This window comes from Clarias gariepinus, chromosome 16, assembly GCF_024256425.1.
Source record: "Clarias gariepinus isolate MV-2021 ecotype Netherlands chromosome 16, CGAR_prim_01v2, whole genome shotgun sequence".
NCBI lineage: Eukaryota > Metazoa > Chordata > Actinopteri > Siluriformes > Clariidae > Clarias > Clarias gariepinus.
Window position 1 is genome coordinate 21,901,894 of NC_071115.1, and position 23,699 is coordinate 21,925,592.

Here is a 23,699-nt window from a genome sequence, read left to right on the forward strand (position 1 = left end):
AAAAATTAGTTGGAATCCTTACTATTCTTTGTTGTATAAACTTATTTCTATTTGCATTTGTCATTAAAATAAACATTTGGCATTGATAATTCTTGAATTTCAGTCACTTATATTTTTATGGTCAGTAACAAAAGTCTCAAAATATTCATTTCAACTGAATCGTAAGAAGGGCCAGAGAAAAATGCAGTCAGAATCCTTAGTGACTCAAGTGATTCAAAGGACTCATGAGACCTGGATCCGTTCAGTGGAGTTCACTGACCACTCCCACACAACTGCTGTTAATATTCTACCAGAGTTGCAACCCAAGCAGTCTGTTATTCAGTCTGCTGCTCTCTACTTGCTTTAAGCACAATAAATTAGTCTCAGGTTATCTTTAGCAATGGTTCGGGTTGAGGAGCTTCTCCTGCAACCTACAAGCACAGGCATGTTGCTCGGTCTATTTATGATGTTATTGCTGGTTGTTTATTACCTTTCTTCTGATGTCAAATCTCAGGAGGGAAACAAGGAACCTCCAGGACCTAAACCACTGCCTATCTTGGGAAACATTCTTCAGCTAAACCTCAAGAGACCCTACCTGACTCTATGTGAAGTAAGTGCCTTTATTTTTTTAAATTGCAATGCATCCTTGCACTAGATACTTTTTATTTTTTAGAGTTTTATTTATTAGAGTTTTTCTAATTTACTAAGTCCTAATTTAACGTAAGAGACATTTTAAAATGTATTACATATGTAAAACATTTTGCTGAAACTTCTAAATTTTTGAAAAACTGTACAAAATATTTAATACTGGCAATCATGTCAATGTGCCCAACAGTAAAGGTCAAGAGCCAATGTTTTAGAGCCAATGTTGTCAGCACAGCTGTCTTCTCATTTAATAATGCCAGATAACAGATAGGGGCAATGAGATAAATATAGGTCAAGCACGCACGAACAAACACACACACACACACACACACACAGACACACACGCACACACACACACACACGCACACACACACACTTTGTCTGTCTTTGTTAATTAACAACAAAAGATAGGGGTTTTATATGCTTGACCAAACGCCTGTGCCATCGACATATGTTACTACAAAGAACATACTGTAAACTGTTGCAAAATGTCCTGGTGAGATCCTGAATAACAAAGGAGTGAAGTTAGATAGGTGTTTGTCCAGAAGTTGTCCTTGAGTTAGGGGGAAAGGGGGAAAGAGACAGAGAGAGAGAGAAAGAGAGAGAGAGAGAGAGAGAGAGACATAAAGAGAGAATGAGAAGATGAGTGTGGAAGTGGTACCACTGTTAAGAACAGTTGCAAGAGGGAACTGGAATATATCAGAAGGGAATATTTAGCACATTAATATCAGATCTATGAGGAAAAGAGCAAGAGAGTAGAAATAACCTCCTTTTATATAAAAATGATTCTTTTACAGTGGCCCTATAAAGGATGGTTAAAACCATCAAGAATAGAAGTTTGTGGGATCATGTGACCCACTGATAGCAAGGGCGGTGTAGTTTGACTGCTCCCTGACTCCGTATCCTTAATCTGTTTTTTTTCTCAGTAAAACTATCAATATTTGGTTAGTTTTTGACTATTTTCTAACGGAGCTACGAATGAAGACAGCAAAACGTCAATTGATATTGGCTTCGCCAGAGAAAAAGCAAGTTGAAGATTCTAATTAAGTTCCAGTGGGAGAACTTCGCACCATTGTGGTCGACGAGTTAAAGATGGACCTTAGTCTTGTCAGGGAACTGTTTAAGGAAGAATTCGCTCCAATTGCGTATAGACTTGAGTTCTGGAAGAAGATGTTCATCTGATAAGAAACAACTTTGACAACATGCAAACAGCTCTTCATCATGCAAAAAAGATACTGTGGTGGTTAAGTTAGCGGTGGACTTCCTTCAGGAAAAGTTAGCGAGAATCGAAGATAAAAGTCGCCCAATCTAATATCCGTATAGTGGGGCTGAAAGAAGTTGTAGAAGGAGATGACCCTCTGGGATTTATACAGAATTATCTTCTTAAATGGATTTCCTCTCTTGCTGGCAAAGAAATGGAGATCAAAAGAGCTCACTGTTTTCGGCGGTGAACATTGAAAATCAACCCCTCCTGCATTAATCTTCAAGATGTTGCGTTATCGTGACCAGAATGCAATCCTGAATGGAGCCAGAACCGCTGGACAAATTCTTCACATGGGATGGCCGCTGCTTTTCTTCCCAGACTATAGCATCCGCACAGCATCTAAAAGGAAAACGATAGCATCTGTACAGAAGAAACTAACTCAGCTGGGGATATTATCCTTTGTGGCTTTCATCTAGAAACACAGAAAAAATTCGTTCTTAACCTGGATCTCGCCGCAAAATCTTCTCTGAAGAAAGATGTAGCGGTTGCATCACGAGATTCCGAGGTGAGCGAGGATAAATCTGCAGTTCCTATCGAGGACTTTGCTGAGAAAATTTGATTGAGGCTAGAATGGCTGCGTATCCAAAGACTGTTACTTAGAGGACAGATAGACGAATGTGTTCTAATTATTTGCTTACTGCCCATTTCGTTTTTGTCACTGTTTGTAATTTTGTTGTTTTGTTCTATGCCCAGGACTGCCACGTAAGTTTAATTGGTCTAATGTATGCTTATGTATTTGGTTGCGTAATATTTGTTTGCATAGATGCCTATGCATATGTTCTGATCGCGGTGATCTTTCTGGCGGATTATTTTACAGTCCTCCCGTTTAGTGGTTGGTGTAAGTTGCTTTTCCTTTTTATTATATGGCTATAAATATTTTGTCATGGAACACTAATGGGTTAAATAGCCCTGTTAAGCCAACCAAATGCTTAGATTACCTAAGAAGCAAAAAGGTCTCTATGGCCCTTATAGGAGAGTTACATTTGAAATCCGTGGACCTGCATTGCTTTAAAAAATATATATTTTAAAGTGATATCTGCCTCTTCGGCTGTTAACAAACTAAAGGCGTGCTGATAGGTATTAAACGTAAGTCATCATAAATGATTCAGAAGGCCAAATCACTTATGCTGTTCTTTCACTAAGTAATATTAATTATGCTTTTATGTCTGTATACGCACCCACCGAGGGTGATTCCTCTTTTTTTTAAGAATTATTACGTTTATTTGTGAGTTTAGAGGACTGTCTTGTGGTGTTAGGGGGTGATCTAAATGCGGTGCTGGATCCCTAGTTAGATAGAGTTATTCAAGGATTGATTATTCAATTCAATTTAATTTTATTTGTATAGCGCTTTTAGCAATTGTCATTGTCGCAAAGCAGCTTTACACAATCAAAATAATTATTTAAGTTTGTATGAAATGTGAATGTGTATGAATCAAAATGGTCAGTTTGTCCCTGGTGAGCAAGCCGAGAGAGACAGTGGCAAGAAAAAACTCCCTGAGATGGTAATAGGAAGAAACCTTGAGAGGAACCAGACTCAACAGGGAACCCATCCTCATTTGGGTGAAACAGAAAGCAGGAAATATAATAGTTGATAGCTATAATAGTTGATGTTAATCGATGTTAATATGGAGTCCAGGTGGTTATTGAAGACTCAGGTGGACTTGTTGGAAGTTCCAGTCCTGAACTATCGAACAGTTGCCAACACCAGTCAAGGCCAGAACCATCTTCTTGGTAGAGAGAATCATTCACAGACACCAGACGCATCCCAAAGAGACACACAGGGCATCCATGTGACGAGATCTCCAACCAGAGTCGGATCACTGGCAGCTCAGGAACGACATGTGTAGCTTGACAGAGAGAGAGAAAGAGTAAAAGGGGGAGACAGGCGGAGAGAGGAAAGAGAAAGAGGGGGAGAAAAAGAAGAAGAGGAGAGATGGCAGTTAGGTATGGTCACAGTCACACAATGTATAATGTGAATGTATATTAACTGTAGAGTGCAAGCAGGGCCTCCGGCAGGACTAACTATGACAGCATAACTAAAAGGATGAGCCAGAAGGAAACACAAGCATGAGGGCTTCCTGAGATGTAAAGCAAACAATCTCCTTACCGTCAACAAAACTGAGTGATCAATGAGAGTGAGGAAGACAGCATCTAAACATACCAGTTCACCATAATATTCTATGTCCATGAGTCCCCCAGATTCAATTCAAGTCAATTAAATTTTATTTGTATAGCGCTTTTAGCAATTGTCATTGCCGCAAAGCAGCTTTACACAATCAAAAGAATTATTTAAGTTTGTATGAAATGTGAATGTGTATGAATCAAAATGGTCAGTTTGTCCCTGGTGAGCAAGCCGAGGGCGACAGTGGCAAGGAAAAACTCCCTGAGATGGTAATAGAAAGAAACCTTGAGAGGAACCAGACTCAACAGGGAAACCCATCCTCATTTGGGTAAAACAGAAAGCAGTAAATGATCTGCATTTATACAGTGTGTAGGGTGGGAGGCAGTTCAGCTATAATAGCTGATGTTAATTGATGTTAATATGGAGTCCAGGTAGTTATTGAAGACTCAGGTAGACTTGTAGGAAGTTCCAGTCCTGAACTATCGAACTGTCAAGTCCCCAGAGAAATAGTTGCCAACACCAGTCGAGGCCAGAACCATCTTCTAGGTAGAGAGAACCATCCCCAGACACCAGACGCATCCCAAAGAGACACACGGGGCATCCATGTGACGAGATCTCCAACCAGAAGCGGGGCAACAGGATGGGTCAGACAGGTCCGGAGGGCAAAGGGAGTCTGGATCACTGGCAGCTCAGGAACGACATGTGTAGCTTAGCAGAGAGAGAAAGAGTGAAAGGGGGAGACAGGGGGAGAGAGGAAAGAGAAAGAGGGGGAGAAAAAGAAGAAGAGGAGAGATGGCAGTTAGGTATGGTCACAGTCACACAATGTATAATGTAAATGTATATTTACTGTAGAGTGCAAGCAGAGACTCTGGCAGGACTAACTATGACAGCATAACTAAAAGGGAGAGCCAGAAGGAAACACAGACATGAGGGCTTCCTGAGATGTAAAGCAAACAATCACCTCACCGTCAGCAAACCTGAGTGATCAATGAGAGTGAGGAAGACAGCATCCAAACATACCAGTTCACCATACTGTAATACTCTACGTCCATGAGTCCCCCAGATCTGCTCCTTTACCTAAGGCAAATCTATTTATAAAAATGCTTGGCTAAATAAATAGGTTTTTAGCCTGGACTTAAACACTGAGACTGTGTCTGAGTCCCGAACACTATTTGGAAGACTATTCCATAATTTTGGGGCTTTGTAAGAAAAAGCTCTGCCCCCAGCTGTATTTTTCATAATACGCGGTACTGACAAGCAGCCTGCATCCTTTGATCGAAGTAGGCGTGGCGGTTCGTAAGACACTAGCAGTTCGCTCAGGTACTGCAGCGCGAGACCATTTAATGCTTTATATGTCAAGAGTAGTATTTTAAAATCAATGCAAAATAAGGGGTGATGTGCTCATATCTTCTGGTTCTAGTGAGGACTCTCGCTGCTGCATTCTGGACTAGCTAAAGCTTATTTATGCACCTACAGTAGCTAAACAACCAGACAGTAAGGCATTACAATAGACCAAACTAGAGGTGATAAAAGCATGAACTAGTTGAACTTTTCTGCATCGTTTAGCGACAATATATTTTTCTTATCTTGGCAATATTTCTGAGATAAAAGAATGCTATCCTGGTAATATTATCTACATGAGCTTCAAATGAAAGGCTGGAATCAATAATCACACCAAGGTCTTTCACTGTTGCACTTGATGGAACAGAATGGCCATCTAAAGTAACGGTGTGATCTAAAATTTTACTCCTAGCTGTATGCGGTCCTATGACTAGAACTTCTGTCTTATCCGGATTAAGCAGAAGGAAGTTAATTAGCATCCAATTTCTTATGTCCTGCACACATTGCTCAACTTTAGTAAGCTGATTTTTTTCATCAGGTTTTGCTGAGACATATAACTGTATTTCGTCAGCATAACAATGTATGAAATGTGAATGTGTATGAATCAAAATGATCAGTTTGTCCCTGGTGAGCAAGCCGAGGGCGACAGTGGCAAGGAAAATCTCCCTGAGATGGTAGTAGGAAAAAACCTTGAGAGGAACCAGACTCAACAGGGAACCCATCCTCATTTGGGTGGACCAAAAGGAGGAATTGATCTGCATTCATACTGTGTGTTAGTTGGCAGGCAGTTCAGCATAACAGTTGATGTTAATTGATGTTAATATGGAGTCCAGTTAGTTATTGAAAACTCAGGTAGACTTGTATGAAGTTCCAGTCCTGAACTATCGAACTGTCAAGTCCTGTGGTGAACCAAAAGATCAATACAGTAGTATCCAAATTCTTGTGGAATAATAAACGGCCTAGAATAATAATTAAATTCAATTTTATTTGTATAGCGCTTTTAAGAATTGTCATTGTCGCAAACAGCTTTACATGATAATAATAAACGGCCTAGAAACAGCCTTAGGACGTAGCTAGATGTTGACTCCCCTGTCCCATGGCGGATTTTAGAACCTAATATTACTTACCCACTGCGTCTACAGGATTTACCCTTTACGGGAATATTTAAGAAAGTTTTGGAAGAGTTTGGTTCAATTATATGCCATTCTATCAAAACCTGGAAAGCAGCAAAGAAGATTATGGGAGCTTCAGATTCTTATAGTGACTTTACCCCCATTTAGCACAATAATAATCTTTGTACTGGTAACAAACCATTTGTTTCCAAATGCTGGATTGAATGTGGTATCCACACTTTAAAAGACCTGTACAATGTTTATGGGCTCAAGTCCTTTCAGATCTTAAAGGATGAGTTCTCGATTCCAGTATTTTCTTTTTTTCTTAAGATCAAGATCTGCACCGAAAGCTTACAGAGTACCCTGGTCGATTAAAATATCTCCTCATCCTATGGTAAATTGGATAGATTCTAGTATGGCTTCTAGAGGTATTGTGAATATAATTTATAAATCACTTGTGGTACAACAGTATTCAAACATTCCGATTGAGGCTTTCTGGGAATGAGAACTTAACACTGTGATTGACTGGGACAATGTTTGGGGAAATTGTCTTGTTACCTCTAAAAACCCAGCTCACCAAATGATCCATTATAAGTTAATCTAATCTATAATCATATATACATATGTTTTGGGACTGTCCCCAAATTGCCTTGCTCTGGTCCTTGGTACAGAACTTATTGTCGGATATTCTGAAAACTCAGATCCAAAAGGACACGTTGCTTTTTCTTTTGCTGGATGATTCGTCACTGTCATCTGTATCTGTCAATCAAAAAAAAAGGATTCTGTCTGCTGCTCTCACTGCTGCCAAAAAGGTTATTCTAAAACTGTGCTCGAAGCCATCGACCCCAGTTAGATTGATGTGGATGTCATACTTGCTGGACATTGCCTACTTGGAGTGTACCACAGCCAAAATACATGGTGCCACCAGAAAGACAATACAAATTTGGTTAGACCTTATTGACATTGTAACAGACCTCTAGAAATCCTGAGTGTGTTTATTTATTTATTTATTTATTTATTTATGTATTTATTTTGTTAATATTATTATTATTATTATTATTATTATATTTTTCCTTTTTCAGCGAGAATGAAAGGAAAGGTGTACGGGACAGTGGTGAGACCAGCGATGCTCTACGGCTTAGAGACAGTGGCGCTGAAGAAAAGACAGGAGGCAAAGTTGGAGGTAGCAGAGCTGAAGATGTTGATGTTCTCTTTGGGAGTGACAAGGATGGATAGGATTAAGAATGAGTTCATCAGAGGGACAACCCACGTTAGATGCTTTGGAGATAAAGTCAGAGAGGCCAGATTGAGGTGGTTTGGACATGTTCAGAGGAGAGATTGTGAATATATCAGTAGAAGGATGCTGAGGTTGGAACTGCCAGGCAGGAGGTCTAGAGGAAGACCAAAGAGGAGATTTATGGATACAGTGAGAGAGGACATGAAGTTAGTTGGTGTGAGAGAAGAGGATGCAGAGGATAGGGTTAGATGGAGGCAGATGATTCGCTGTGGCGACCCCTGAAAGGGAACAGCCGAAAGACAAAGAAGAAGAAGATTATTATATTTTTCCTTATATGGGCAGATCTCGGGCTTTAATGTAAAAAGTTATAAACCAAAAATGTTGAATAAATAAAGAATAAAAAATATAAGTTTGTTACAATACTGAATTACTATTACAGATATTGTAATATAGTAAAAGTACACTGTAAAAGTAATGTAGTAATTGTAAATAGACACATCTGCTTTCATGATAGTATTAGTTCTTCTTGGAATGTACTTTACTTTACTCATACAAGTTCTGAATATGGTTCAGATGAAAAGATGTTGTGGACAGTTATTCAAGAAGAACTCTTCTAAGGTCACAATTAAATACTGAAAAGTTTTTTCTAGTAACTGTTTAGAATTGTAAACCAAATTGTTTATAAAATACAGAGGGGGTCATAAAATTATTACATTAACTGATCTTAGGAGCTTACTACAACAAAAAATTTAGAATTATGATTTGTAATGACCTGGGTTACCAATAATCTCTGCAGATGGAATGAACAGTCTTTGACTGAAGTCCTTGACTGAAAGAAAGTTTGAAAAGAATCATAATTTTAAACTAAACACTTCACAATAAATGGACAAATAAACCACCTTTTCTTATTATAGCAAAATCTAGTTTTTAAATGAGGCAACACATACGGTTTTTTTAAGCCATCACTGTTGAGGGTCTGCCATGTTGGTGTAGAGGAGTATTGTGGTGAACATTTAGAAATAGGGAATGGAAAATCTTTGCATTTATATCAGGAATCAGATGATGCCAGAATGAAGGAAGGATCAACATAAAACTTGAGAATGCAGCAAACTGTTTTTAAGATATGGCCTACAACAGTAGACAAAAGTACTGAAACAGAAGTAAAATTTGATGTTTTAATGACATTTTTATTGTTTTTAATAATGAAAAACATAGTAATAATAATTTGTTATTACATATAATGAAATTGCTATACAATCAATATTTAATATTAAGTTCTTTAAAAACCTCCAAAAACCTTCAAAAGCCTGCTGGATCTGACTGGGCATAGACTCGTAGTCCAGTATTCTGGTGTCACTTGCTTAATCCATGCCTGCTTAAATGCTCCCTGAAGATCATGTAAAATACATTGACATAGAAATTCCAAATTCACTCGAGAATTCCTTAGCTTTAGCTTTTTTGTGCAGAGGTGGAGTTGAAATTCCTGCAATATGTTTTTCATCTAAATAAACTAGCTGATTTTAAAAAGCACAACTGTTTATCCAGGCTTAAACTAATTATTGAAATCCCTTTTGTTCCGCAGGATAAATATAATATATAGCATATGTTTGGCCACTACTGTATACCAACTTTAATGGAGATTAGTCCCACACAATCACAACGAATTTTGGTGAAGAAACAGCAGTTGTGACCTGTGAAAAATTTGAAATGTTTTAGCTGTTTCTTTTTGTATAAGGGCTGGCTGATGTTAAAGCACAAAGCACAGATTTTGGCTGGTCATGTAAATTCAAAAATATTTTCACCATTTCACTGCTTGTTAAAGTCACTAGACTCAAATGTCCACTGAGCCACTGGTTAATGTTAAAATTGTGGCATTTAGCTTCTGGCCATATTGTCCAACCACTTAAAATTATTATATGATGTTTATTATAGATATTTCACATAATAATAATAATAATAATAATAATAATAATATTGATAATAATATATTAAATGCAGATCAATTCCTGCTCTCTGTTTCACCCAAATGAGGATGGGTTCCCTGTTGAGTCTGGTTCCTCTCAAGGTTTCTTCCTATTACCATCTCAGGGAGTTGTCGTCCTCGGCTTGCTCACCAGGGACTATCTGACCATTTTGATTCATACACATTCAAATTTCAAACAAACCTAAATTAATTTTTTTGATTGTGTAAAGCTGCTTTGGGACAATGCCAATTGTTAAAAGCGCTATACAAATAAAATTGAATTGAAAATAATAATACTAATACTACTACTACTACTACTACTACTACTACTAATAATAATAATAATAATAATATTAATAATAATGTTCCATTATTTTAATGGGTGTTAGTTTCAGTCTATTTTAGTCCACAAAAATGTAAATTATTTTAGTCACGCATACTAATGTTCATAAACAATAATGCATCATTTATATTGAAGTTAATTGTACAATAACAATTAGGTCATATACTGTTAGTAAAATATTTTAATTTAAAATGTCCCCAATATGACTTGTGATTTGTAATTGCCCACAGTTATAGTGCATTGGATGGGCTGCATACAATGTGTTTTCACTCTGACTGCAGAGAACTTTGTAACTAGTGAAGTTGCAAAAACATGACAAGAACAACAAGAGGCTACAGTAACATTGGGGCATTATAAATTCAGGAGATTTAAAGTGTCCGCAATCCAGTAGTATTTCTGACATTATGAATGTTGTAGTAATTGCATTCCCTTTTCCTTTTTTAAATTGTGACCACTCTCATGATTTACCATTAGCAAGGTATATGAGGTAAACTAATGTTACCAATTCAAAAGTGGCAAAAGATTTTGTGGTCAAAGATACTAATGATAATAAGCTAATGTGCCTGCACTCAATAACATTACTACACAAGGTCAAGGTTAAACTATAGTTGCAATGCAATGATGATCTGGCTTAAGCACCTGTGCCATAGCTACCCGGGTGCTCCGCAAAGACAGTGAGAACAGTATGCACATGCATTGTGAGCATGTCACAGGCATTCTTCATGACCGTAATAGTAGGCAGCATCATCAACAGCTTTTATATAACTATGGAAGTTATAAGCCAATTTTCCGCCATAAGTTTAAAACATTGAAATGGCTGAATCGTTTGAGATCTTTAATTTGCATCCTCAATGCCTTGAGATCATGTTGACTCCTTTGGCAGTGATTATATAAATCCCCTAGGAGGAGCATATCAAATTTCATTGGGTGCATTTTGCAAAAAAAATTTATAAATAACTGACTTCCTGTTAAGTAGAGCCCATGACATGCATAAAGAAAGTTGTTCAGCTTAAAGAGATCTAAATGTGTACTGGGATTTACATGAATAAATGCAAGTGTGTTTGAGCAATCCAGCAAATTCTCCTGTGAGAGTAGGAGTGCTAATGGCGGCAGATTCCAGCCTCTGTGTCTGTGTGTTCTTCATGACAAGTACAACAAGGCCATACACATGACATGAGCATTATTAGACAATCAACACTATCAGAGCATCTGCACTAACAGAGCTAGGATGTCATAGTGCTGATGTCAAAGTGATTGGGCCCTAATAATGGTACACATATAAAAGCAATGTTAACTGTATTAATGCAACATTAATTGCAACATTACCATGTATTCATAATCTTTCTAACTGCTATATAAATCTTAATGTTTATTTCCTTCTCTTCTCTTACATTTTAGCCAGTTTTTAAATGGTTATCAAAGTGTCAAAATAGGTTGTCCTTTTTTTCCAAGAGCAGGGAGAAGCATATGAGGTTATAGGGGTTTTTGTGCCAGTAGGAAGGGCATTAATATTAATGTATAAGGTCCACTACTGCAGTTTTTAAGTAAATGCTTAGAGATTATTCAATAGACAGGTACACTGATTTTAAAATCATTTGTCCATTCATCTGTTATTACCATTCAATTTTATTCCCTGCTAAAAAATAAAAAAGATTTGATCATTTTCTAAAATATTTTCATCATTATGATTATTGATAAAATTAACAGTTCTGAGGAATAAGGCCACCCTTATTATGTTGTCGCCTCTTGAAAATGGATAACTCAAAATGGATAAAGAAGAATGCTAACTGATCTAGTTAAAAATTACTCAATAAATGTTTATAACACACCACACAACAAACCAGTTTTTCCTTTTTTTTTTTTCTTTTACAGATGTCAAAAAAATATGGATCAGTATTTACTGTGTATTTTGGGCCTAAGAAAGTCATCGTCTTGGCAGGATATCAAACTGTCAAACAAGCGCTGGTAAATTATGCAGAGGAATTTGGAAACAGAGATATCACTCCCATATTCTTCGACTTTAACAAAGGACATGGTAAGAGAATACTTCAGTGAACAATCTCAATTAAATTTACTTATATTGTAAATGTTAATAATAAAAATTATTTCTTACAAATATAATTTTTCTTTGTTTTAGTTATTTGTTCATGTCAGAAATTCCATCAAATTTGTTGGGTGTCAATAAACGTATATACTTAAGGATCCTTTAAGGATTTGAATGTTGCAGTAATTGCATTCCCTTTTCCTTTTTTTTTTTAATTGTGACCACTCTCATGATTTACCATTAGCAAACTACATGAGGTAAACTAATGTTACCAATTCAAAAGTGGCAAACCTTTTGTGAGCAAAGATACTAAGTCAAAGCTAATGTGCCTGCACTTAATAACATTACTACAAAAGGTCAAGGTTGAACTATAGTTGCAATGCAGTCATAATCTGGCTGAAGCACCTGTGCCATAGCCACCCGGGTGCTTCACAAAGACAGTGAGCACAGTATGCACATGCATTGTGAGCATGTCACAGGCATTCTTCATGACTGTAATAGTAGTTTATGACCATAATTGAAGGACTGCATTTGTTTTTACTCTGTTTGTGTTGTTGTCACAAACTTTAACACAAATCTATTAGCAAAATTCACTTTTTAGTCATTTTTAGGCTTTCAGATAAGTCTCCTGTCTGAACTTAGAGAAAACATTAGAAAAAATATTTCCTGTTTTTCCATTTTTGTGGTAGCCATAGCTTAAGCAAAAAAAATTCTAAGGCATGAAAAATAAGAATGAGTTTGTAAAACAACCCGGTGTAAAAAGAAAACTTTCCTGGGATAGAAAATATTTTCTGATGCACTCTTGGTGAAAAATTAAACTCATCTAACACAAAAAGTCTCTCACCTGCCGGTTCATAGGTAAATTTCTGTTATTCAAAACCATAAAAATCAGAAAAACTCTTGTTGAGAAACTTCATGTCTATCATGAATTTATGAGAATTTCCCACTTTAAATTAACCTTACATTTACTGACTTCACTAAGCAGGAAGTGCCGGACACTTTGCTTTGACCATTAAAGGTAACATTAACTTTTATTTTTAACAAACTTACCTTTTAACAGCAGGGGAAAACTGTAGGTGCATGACAAATAGACATGTTTATACTCTAAAAAAAACTTGAACTTTGTATGCAATGGCTGAGGCAAAGTCCAGCATCGAGCATTTATGCAGATTTGTATTGAACATGTGAGAGAGGATCTGGTTGAACCAAGATGTAAAAACAAACAGTGAGTTCATTTTTTTTTAAGGGAGAACAGCAGAAAAGGTCAAAATATTTTCTTAAACAAGGCTAGCATAGTAAAAAAAATATTTTTTTTTCTTTTTTACTATTCTATAAATGTTCTGGGATCAGATACTAAGATCTGTTTTTAAACACTTAGCCATTGGCTGTCCATCACTAGTCATAGGCAGAGCACAGACTTTTTTACAACTTTATAATGTAAATGTAGTTCAACAGTTTTGGTGTGGGACCAACTCTGGCACATTCACATGCATTTATTTAAAATAATTGGCATATAACATTCTCTTAAAATGGGGAATTCAAAACTCTGATTAGGCAGGTCAGTGTTTCCCTCAGTTCTAAAATATACTTGCGGTGGTATCCAGCGGAACGAGCAGGCTGTTATTCCCCTCCACAAAAGTCAAAACAAATAACTAAAAAATAAATAAAATCTTTCCCCACCATTTTTGGCCTTTTTGGGGGTCCTAACATGCTCAAAAACTCATGAAAATTGGTAGACAGGTTGGAATCTCCTGTCATTAGGATAACTGAGAGTCCTCACACGAGATTTAGCTGCATAGCTCATACTATACGTATCATCCTGTACGTATACACATGAAACCCTATACACATTTAGTGCTCATTGAGCTGAACAACTTTCTGGGCTCAACTCAACAGGAAGTCAGTTATTTTGTGTCGTTTGCAAAACGTACCCGAAGGAATCATTTTCCCAGGGAATGTATACAATTGCACTAAACCAGGCCTATTGATCTGAAGACATTAAGGATGCAACATTGCAGGTATTTTTAATATCTCAAATGGGTCAGCTGTGACAATGCCTTAAATTTATGCCGAAACAAAGTTAATAACTTTCTGTGGGACATCATATTAAGCAGTGTTGGGGGACGTTACTTTTTAAAGTAACTAATTACGTTACAAAATTACTGTCTTCAAAAAGTAATCAGTTACTTACAGTGTTACTTTCTGATAAAAGTACTAATACTAATACCCCTATCTCACCTACGCGGTTTCGCGCAGTAGCCGTACAGTAAGTACGGTTCATCATGATTCACCGCGAGTGTAAGCGCTGTGATTACATTTTTATCTTTCTGCGCATCGGTCCTCGCATAGTCAAACTGCATAGGTGAGATAGGGGTATAACAGCAGGAATAACAGAGGAGGGCGGGTTATCAGAGGCTGGGCATGTAGGATGACTTTTACACACACACATACACATACACACACACACACACACACACACACACCTACACACACACACACACACACACACACACACACACACACACACACACACACTAATGGATTGGGAATGACTGCTGTCTGGCTCATGGATTACATAATTTGTCTGAATAACAGATTAGTGTACATGTTTAAAAAAAGTAATTAAGTAACTGAGTACTTAAATGGCGAACCTAAAATAATTTGAGTACTCTAACGCGCTACTTTGTAAGGTGTTACACCCAACACTGATATTGAGTGACATCACATTGAGCGACATCATAAAGTTTTTGTTTTTTTTTTTTTTTTTAGCAACTAGGGTTTTTTGGAGGTTTAAACAAAAAATTCTCCCCTGTACTTAAATTTTGTCATAATTTGGATATCCCCTTTAAATGCATGTGCCCACTGTGCCCGCTTGTCTTTCTGATCCACCCGTGTGGTGATGGCGCAGGGTGTTTGGGCCCACTCCTCATTGCTTGCAACTATATTTAATTTTGGATTTGTTTATAACTTCGAGCTGGTTTATTCTATGTTTCAAAATGAGGAATAGTTATTGATAATGTAAATGTTTTTGCAATATTCCACCTGTTCTTATTTATGATTAATTATTAATTATACTATTACTCATTGAGTATTCAGTGTGTGATTTATCAAGATATTTATGGTTAAAGAACCTTTTTTGTCCCTCATCAACAACCCCAAAATGTCAGCATTTCTTTTTTTTACTTTTATTTCAACTTTAGGAATTCTGTTTAGCAATGGTAGGAACTGGAACGAAATGAGACGATTTTCACTCACCACACTTCGAGACTTTGGGATGGGCAAAAGAGGAAGTGAGGAGAAAATCATAGAAGAAACACACTATTTAAGCAAAGTGTTTAAAGATTTTCAAGGTATAAGTTTACAGTAAAATGTCTGATCACAGTAAGAGAATAACATTTTTATTCAGATTAAAACGTTGTTGTTTTTTAGAACTGCTGTATTATCATATTTTCGCCCAAACTCTAAAAGTTTAAATTTTATATTCACATTAACTTTCATCAATCTGTATTGTACATTAAATTGCATGGTTACCGTATAAGGTACATTTTACCTACTGTTATTGTATGAAACCAATTTAAATTTTGGCCTCAGACACACTTAATGGTCAATAAATTCTTACAGATTTTTTAAATCTCCTCTCCATATACTTCTTTCCTTTCATATTGGATAACAGTAGCTTGCTGAATTTTTTGATGTTGTGCAATATACACACATGATATGTGCCCTACAGATTTTCTGTTACCAAAATCATTTCTATGCTACACTTTGCATACAAGCCTTTTTGTTTATGCAATTGTGATATAAAAAGGGGCAAAGTGTTTTTTAAGGCAGTTAAAGTCCAGTAACAGTAACTATTAGTACCTTTAATGTATTTTAGTTTATTTACTTAAAGTTTGCCTTAACTTTCATAGATTGTATTTCTACAAAGGAAATGTTTGCAATATTATGTTGCAGTAATGTTTGCTTATTACTTAACAGGGAAACCATTTGATACCTCACAGCCTTTAAATTATGCCACCGCAAATGTCATCTCAGCCATTATGTATGGTAGCAGGTTCCAATACAGTGATCCTGAGTTCAAAGAAATGATTACCCGGACCAATGAGAACATCAAACTTACTGGCTCACCTTCTATTCAGGTACCATACTCATTATGAAAACAAATATTAGAATATTAATCATTTTGTCGTACATGTACATTTTAAGCAATATCACATGCAAAGGGAGTGCCGCTGTAATATCTGCTGTTGTATCACCATGACTTGGGCTGTGTCCTCATGCCTACAAGCACATCACAGTCATGCTGATACAACAGCACTCCCCCTTGTATGATATTTCTTTAATACAACAGTATTAATACCACAAAATATTATGATTTGTTTGTTTATTTAATTAACTATTTTGTTCCACCAACATATATCCTTCTACAACTGGAAGTTTTGTATAAATTTGTCACCCGGAGGTGGAAGTTAACTAAGTAGATTTACTTTATTACTGTACTTGAGTTCATATTTAATGTATCTGTACTATACGTGAGCATTTTTATTAGTGGATACTTTTTACTTGTATTCCACTACATCCTACAAAAATATATGTACTTTGCACTTCACTACATTTCTACATAGTTCATTCAATTCAATTTTTATTTGTATAGTGCTTTTAAATCTGCATTTGTCATTGTCACAAATGGAGATTTACCCATTAAAAAAAATTGTGGAAGTTTGAAAGAAATGTCAATGTGTATAAATCTAAATAATTAGATTGTCCCTGATGAGCAAGCCGAGGGCAATAGTGGCAGAAGGAAGAAACCTTAAGAGGAACCAGACTCAACAGGGAACCCATCCTCATATAACAGATAGCAGGGATTGTTCTGCAGTCATACTGTCTGTTAGGCAGCTGAAAGTTCAAAATAACAGTTGATGTCTTTAAGTTAATATGGAGTACAATTCGTTAAATAACTATGACAGCTTTATTAAAAATGAGAGCCAGAAGGAGAAACAGACATGAGGGCTCCCTGAGATGTAAGGCAACCAGTTACTTCAGCGTCAACAAACATGAGTGATCAATGAGAGTGGGAAGACAGCATCTAAACATACCAATTTACCATAATACTCTACGTCCTTGAGTCCCCCAGAGCTGCTCCTTTACAAAAATGCTTGGCGAAATAAATATTTTTTTTAGGCTAGACTTAAAGTGCCCCTATTATGCCATTTTTAAGGTTGCTAATATCGCTTTATGAGAAAGTAAAAAAGATTCGAATTGCTAACGACTCGTTAAGGCGAATGTGAGCCGACTCTTTTTTTTATAGACAAAAAATTCATTTATCGTGCACTGTCGGCATCACAACTTTGCAGATAGTTTATATTCATATACAGCTACATGACACACTACATGGAAAATCATATTTAAAAATGCATAATAGGGGCACTTTAAACACTGAGACTGTGTCTAATTCCCGAACACTATTTGGAAGGCTATTCCATAACTTTGGGCCTTTGTAAAAAAAAAAAAAAAAAAAAAAAAAAAAAGCTTTGCCCCCTGCTGAAGTTTTCATTATACACGGTATACAGCCTGATTCTTTTAATCGAAGTAGGCGTGGCAGATTGTAAGGGACTAGCAGTTCTCAGATACTGCGGTGCTAGACCATTTAATGCTTAATATGTCAAAAAAAAAGGATTTTTTAAAATTGGTGCGAAATGTCACAGGCAGTCACTGCAGTGTGGATAAGATAGGAGTGATGTGCTTGTATCTTCTGGTTTTAGTAAGAACCCATCACTGCTGCATTCTGGACCAACTGAAGCTTGTTTATGCACCTAGTTGAACAAACAGATGTTAAGGTGTTACAATAGTCCAACCTAGAGGTAATAAAAGCATGAACTAGTTTTTCTGCATCATTTAGTGACAATATATTTCTTATCTTGGCAATATTTCTGAGGTAAAAAAATTCTATCCCGCTAATATTATCTACATGAGCTTCAAATGGAAGACTGGAATCTATAATCACACCGAGGTCTCCAATAGGAGATAATTTACTACCTTAACAAGTGCTGTCTTTGTGCTGTGCTAAGACCTAAATTCTAATTGATACAGTTAGTGTATGTAGATATTAACATAGCTGCTGCACTATTATCTCTTCCAAAATCTTAAAGATAAAGGGGAGGTTTGATATCGACCAGTAACGACAACTGACAGGGGTCAAGGTAATAGTGTTAAGTTACATAACCACCATGGTGTTTAGTATTTGGAGCCACCTGGTGACTATTCTGTCTAATTGCATTTCATAATTATGTATCAGGTTTTTGAACTCTGAAATTGAGACGGTTGTAGACAGTGACTAAGCAGGACTTTCACAGTTGGGAAGCAAAGAGAGAGTCTTTTACTATGACCAATACATTCACTCACTTTCTATGCCACTTTGTCCTGTATTTACGGAGGGCCTGGAGCCTATCCTAGAAGGCTTAGGGCACGAGGTAGGGTACACCCTGGACAAAGTGCCAATCCATCACAGGGCACACACACTTCAGGCAATTTGAGAATGGCAATTAGCCCAATCTGTATGTCATTGGACTGTGGGAGGAAACCGGAGTATCCACCAAGCACAAATTCCATGCACACAGAGACGAGAATCAAGTCTGGTCGGGAATCGAACCCTGGACGTGCAAGGCGACAGTGCTAACCACTACACCACCGTGCCGCCTATGACCAATACAACCTCAGTATATTTGATACATGAGTAAATTTGCAGGAAAGTACTTTTGTACTAAGTATAACTGTAAGTGGATCTACTGTTGATTACATAATATTTTATTTAGGGTATCTCTACTTTTCTCTAAGTACTTGTGTACTTTGCCCAACACTGGTCCTAACTATAATTCTGTCCTGCCCAAACTTACTGCGCTTGTGCATACCAAAAAGTATGTCATGTGTTACCGCTTTATGCCCTGCCATAATTCTGTGGTACTGCTGCCATCACCTTGTAGTGCAGTGTGGTAGAAATATAAATTTTTGCTGGTGGTATGTCATTCTGACAGTACGAAATTATAGAACAGCAGAACTAGTCTTAAGCTGTTGAACAACAATTAGAGTAACCAAAAACAAAACCTATATGAGAATTTACAAACAAAAATTTTAAAGCAATTAGTGATTTAAAAATTATTAAAGTCATATTGTTGTCATATCATGAACTGAGAATTTAACATGGTCTCCCACTGTGGTGTTTGTAATCATTGCTGGATTTGTTGTTGATGCCCTTGTTTGGAACCGATAAAACTCAAGTGGCACAGATAGGTGCCGGAAACATAAAATAAACTAAAATTTCAATTCATTATGTGGCCTATTTAGTACTAAAAAAAAAGGATATGTCACTGTACTGAAAAATCCTGAGCCCTATATGTTCCTTAAAAAAACTACAACAATACAAATAATGGATATAATGCTCTAAGATTTAATTTCTATTTCCATCTGGTATTATCTCCATAAGCATTCTGTAGACAGAAAGAGGGTTTCTTAAACATGATTTGTTAGAGAATGCTACGCTTATGATGGAGAATATCTCGGGTAGTACTTTTATATAGAGTTTATTTCTCTCTTTCTCTCTCTCGCTTGCTTGGGGTATAATGTAATTCTGCCCATGAAGGACTGTGTTTGTGTGTATTTCTAGATCTATAATGTGTTTCCATGGATTGGCTGCTGGCTGAAGAACTGGAGACTTATAATGGAAAACTATAAGATAAATGTAAAGCAAATGAAAAAGTTTTTGGACAATTTGGAGGAGACACTAAATGTTGAGGATACCAGAGGCTTGGTTGACGCTTTTTTTGTCCACAAAAAGAATGCAGAGGTGAATTTTTCATGTAATGTATACATACATTTTGTACAACATGTAAGGACTTTTAAAGTAAACACTTTTATTTCAGAGTGTATTCATTATTCAGAGATCAAATGTATGTGTTTTATACGAGTATTCTGGAGTCCAAATATATATATATATATATATATATATATATATATATATATATATTTCTTTTTTTTTTTTTTTTTTTTACACAGATTCTCGGATGGGGTTTCTATAACTGTGATTGGGATACATCTATATTTAATTTTTCCAAAGTAAAACGATCATTCTATTTTCCGTTTTAAAATGTACATAGTGTCCATTTAATCTTAAAGTTTTACCAGAGATGGCAGATATGAAAAGATACTGCATTTGTAATGTTTTTAAACAATCATTGTCAATTAGTGAGTGTCTGGCTTAGAGTTAGTTCCATGATAATAAAAATATACTTAATAATAAGTTTTCATCTGTACAGCAAATGTTAGATAGATAACATCAAAATCTAATGTAAATGGATAGAAAATTCCCAACAACTGTAAAAAAACAACTAATTTTACCTCATCGTTAACAGAAATAAATACATAAAATTACCAAATTAAATAAAATAATATTACCCTTTATAAAAATAAATGAATGAATAAATAATAAAACAAAAAAATTAATAAATTCGAATGTTGTAATCATGAAATGTGCACCGTTGAACTGATTTGGACTTGCATGGAAAAGTATCAACAAGCATTTAAAAATACCTCTATAACCAATATATAATATGTACAGTTTATGATGGATAATCCTGCATAGAACATTATATTAAAGTGTAGTCTAAAAAGATTTGGCTTAATGAGTTTCACACTGGCTAATAGTTTTATATATATATATATATATATATATATATATATATATATATATATTGTTTTGTTGAATAGAAAGCTGGAGATAAGGACAGTTTGTTTCATGAACAGAATCTTATGATGACAGTTTTTAACTTGTTTGCTGCTGGTTCTGACACAACTAGCACAACACTGTGCTGGTGCCTTCTGCTAATGGCCAAGTATCCCCATGTTCAGGGTAAGATTTCAGAGTAGCAAATATTTAAACTTGTACTAATATGGTCCATGGGACGATTTTTGTTTCTTTTTATAAAAATCAAATGTGTTTAAGTCAAAAGCTTTTCCTCGTTCTAGAACGTGTCCATAAAGAGATTGACAGTGTCATTGGAGCTCGTCAGCCAGTGCTGGAGGACAGGAAGTATTTGCCCTACACAGATGCCGTGATCCATGAAACTCAGAGACTTGCTAACATAGTACCTATGAGTCTCCCCCATGCCACTAGTTGTGATGTTACATTTCAAGGATTCTTCATCAAAAAGGTCAGTTTGTGGTGCTAATTATAAATTATTCATAACTGTTAACTAATAGTAAACTGTAATTAGAGATAAATACTAATTATTTCTAACATAAATATAACAAATTGACTATAGAGATTGATAAGTTAAGCTTTTGTTCTTTGCAGGGCACATGTGTGTTTCCTCTCCTGACATCTGTGTTGTATGATGAGAGTCAGTGGGAGAGCCCACATACCTTTAACCCCGCACATTTCCTAGATGAGCAAGGCCGATTTGTTAAGAAAGATGCCTTCATGCCTTTTTCTGCAGGTAGATTAAATGCCTTTGACTAATGAATCCGATGCTTCATATTAGTTTCAAAACAACTTCTGTTTTGGCAGGGCGCAGGTTGTGTCTTGGAGAGAGTCTGGCCAAGATGGAGCTCTTCCTCTTTTTCACCTTCTTACTGCAGCACTTCCGTTTCACTCCTCCACCAGGGGTGTCTGAGGAACAGCTGGACCTCACTCCAGCTGTGGGCTTCACCTTGAACCCCTCTCCTCACAAGCTGTGTGCAGTTAGCCGTGCATAAAATATATACTCTTAATGCCTTAATTTACTAAAACTCAAGCATGTTCTTAGTTATAGTCACAAAGTAGAGAAATTTGTAACTTGAATTATGCAACAAACTCATGCTTTGATTATGTTTGCAAACAAACTCTGAAAGACAGTAGTCGAATTGTAAAAAGAAAAAAAAGAAAAAGAAAAAGTGGGATGGTGTGGTCAAGTATTTATTGATTTATTTTGCTATAACTAAACATACAAAATGATTGCAAAATATGCAAAATTTTTAAGAACAGTTTACTTTAAGCTTCATTAAATCAACTTGGAGCCATCAAAACATGTACATTTAAACATGCAATTGTCAAAATTATCATTTGATGCTTTCCATGGTTTTTATCTGGATTATAAAAGTACAATAAAAATCTACATAAACATTAGTAATTAAATAATTTAATAATACTGTGACTACCCACCTCTCTCTCTCTTTCTCTCTCTAACACACAAGCTCGCACACAAATAATCATGTGATCATCATCAATGACTATTATGGCATTTAAAAATGAATTTTTGACTCGTTTGCACCCAAGCATGTACCTGTAGGTGAAGCCACAAATCTGATGAAAAAAAAAAAATTTTTAACAACTTTTTTAAATTGAGAATAAAATTAAACAAATTGGGTAAAAAACTCGTCTTTTATAGTTATTAAAGCTGTCAATCATTACAACCTGTGTTAAACGGAATCTTTTGTTTTCATTGCGTCTCCGCTGAGAGGATTTGTGCATATGTATCATAACTTCAGTTCTCCCCTACTTTGAAAGCTGTGCTTAAACTGTTCACTTGGACACTGCGAAAATGCGAACAGTGTGACTAATGACGCAAACTCGCGTGAGCTTGTGAGCATATTGCGTGTTACAATACTGAATTCTGATTCAAATTCATTACAATTTTATAGTCTTAATCATGTTAGAAACTTATTACACCTAAACATTTTTATTATTACTTTTGGTCGCTAACACCTTTATGTTTTACACACAAAATTTGCAGGTCAGTGATTTAATTTACTTACAGAATATTGTCCTTTATTCTAACTAAACCATGTTTATGATGTACATGCACAAAACACATGAACTAAGAAAACAACAGAAACACTTGGTCTTTCAAATAATTTTATAATGCAATAACCGGAGTCATTTAAACTAACTAGTTCTGTAAACGTAAGTGCAAATTGAGTAAAAAATAAATAAATAAATAAATAAATAAAAATCAACCCATCAACTAGCTTTTTTATTATTCTTCTCAAACACAGTTGATTTAACTAATCTGTTATTTTCTAGGTTACGGGCAATTGGGGACATCAACTAGAATAATCTGCAGGTCTTTGGCTTGTGGAACGAAACCAGAGTACCTGGTAGAAACCCCCCCAAGCATGGGGAGAACATGCAAACTCCACGCACACAGAACCTTGGGCGGGAATCAAACCCAGACCCTGGAGGTGCAAGGCAACAGTGCTAACCACTAAGCTACAGTGTCACTATTTTATATTTTTTGTGTGGTATGCAAGAAATAGACATTTTGTCTTTTACACATACTGCATTAAAAAGTTTAACAAATTTTTTTTTTAGCAACTTAAGACTCTTTGAGAAAAACAAGTTTTTTCTTTTCTTTTTTTTTTTTTTAAACAACTGACATCCACAGCTCAGGTCTGAAAATCTCTAAGTTGTGACTCCACAAATCTATTTGGACGAATGGCAAGAAGAAAGCCATTACTGAAAGAAAGCCATAAGTCCTGTTTGCAGTTTGTGACAAACCATGTGGGGGACACAGAAAACACGTGGAAAAAGGTGATCAGGTCAATTGAGAACAAAATGTAACTTTTTTTATGAGAGCAGCACATGCTAAGACCTGTCTTGCCCTGAAAATTACTTAAATT

At 36.0% G+C, this 23,699-nt stretch overlaps 1 protein-coding gene across 3 annotated transcripts; it reads left to right on the forward strand.

Moving 5' to 3' along the window:
• Nucleotides 1-309: 309 nt before the first annotated feature.
• On the forward strand, nucleotides 310-23,002 carry LOC128544464 (cytochrome P450 2K1-like). 3 transcript variants are annotated; one of them, XM_053514593.1, is made up of 9 exons: nucleotides 310-589; nucleotides 11,879-12,041; nucleotides 15,251-15,400; nucleotides 16,029-16,189; nucleotides 19,711-19,890; nucleotides 20,811-20,952; nucleotides 21,069-21,253; nucleotides 21,397-21,538; nucleotides 21,610-23,002. In XM_053514593.1, the coding sequence occupies exons 1-9, from the start codon at nucleotides 380-382 to the stop codon at nucleotides 21,795-21,797; spliced, it is 1,521 nt and encodes a 506-aa protein (XP_053370568.1). In that variant the 5' UTR covers nucleotides 310-379; the 3' UTR covers nucleotides 21,798-23,002. The 3 variants fall into 3 exon arrangements, with proteins under 3 accessions (XP_053370568.1, XP_053370569.1, XP_053370570.1); XM_053514594.1 differs by having other exon boundaries at nucleotides 15,251-15,340; XM_053514595.1 differs by lacking the exon at nucleotides 310-589 and adding an exon at nucleotides 7,566-7,646.
• The last annotated feature ends 697 nt before the right edge of the window (nucleotides 23,003-23,699 follow it).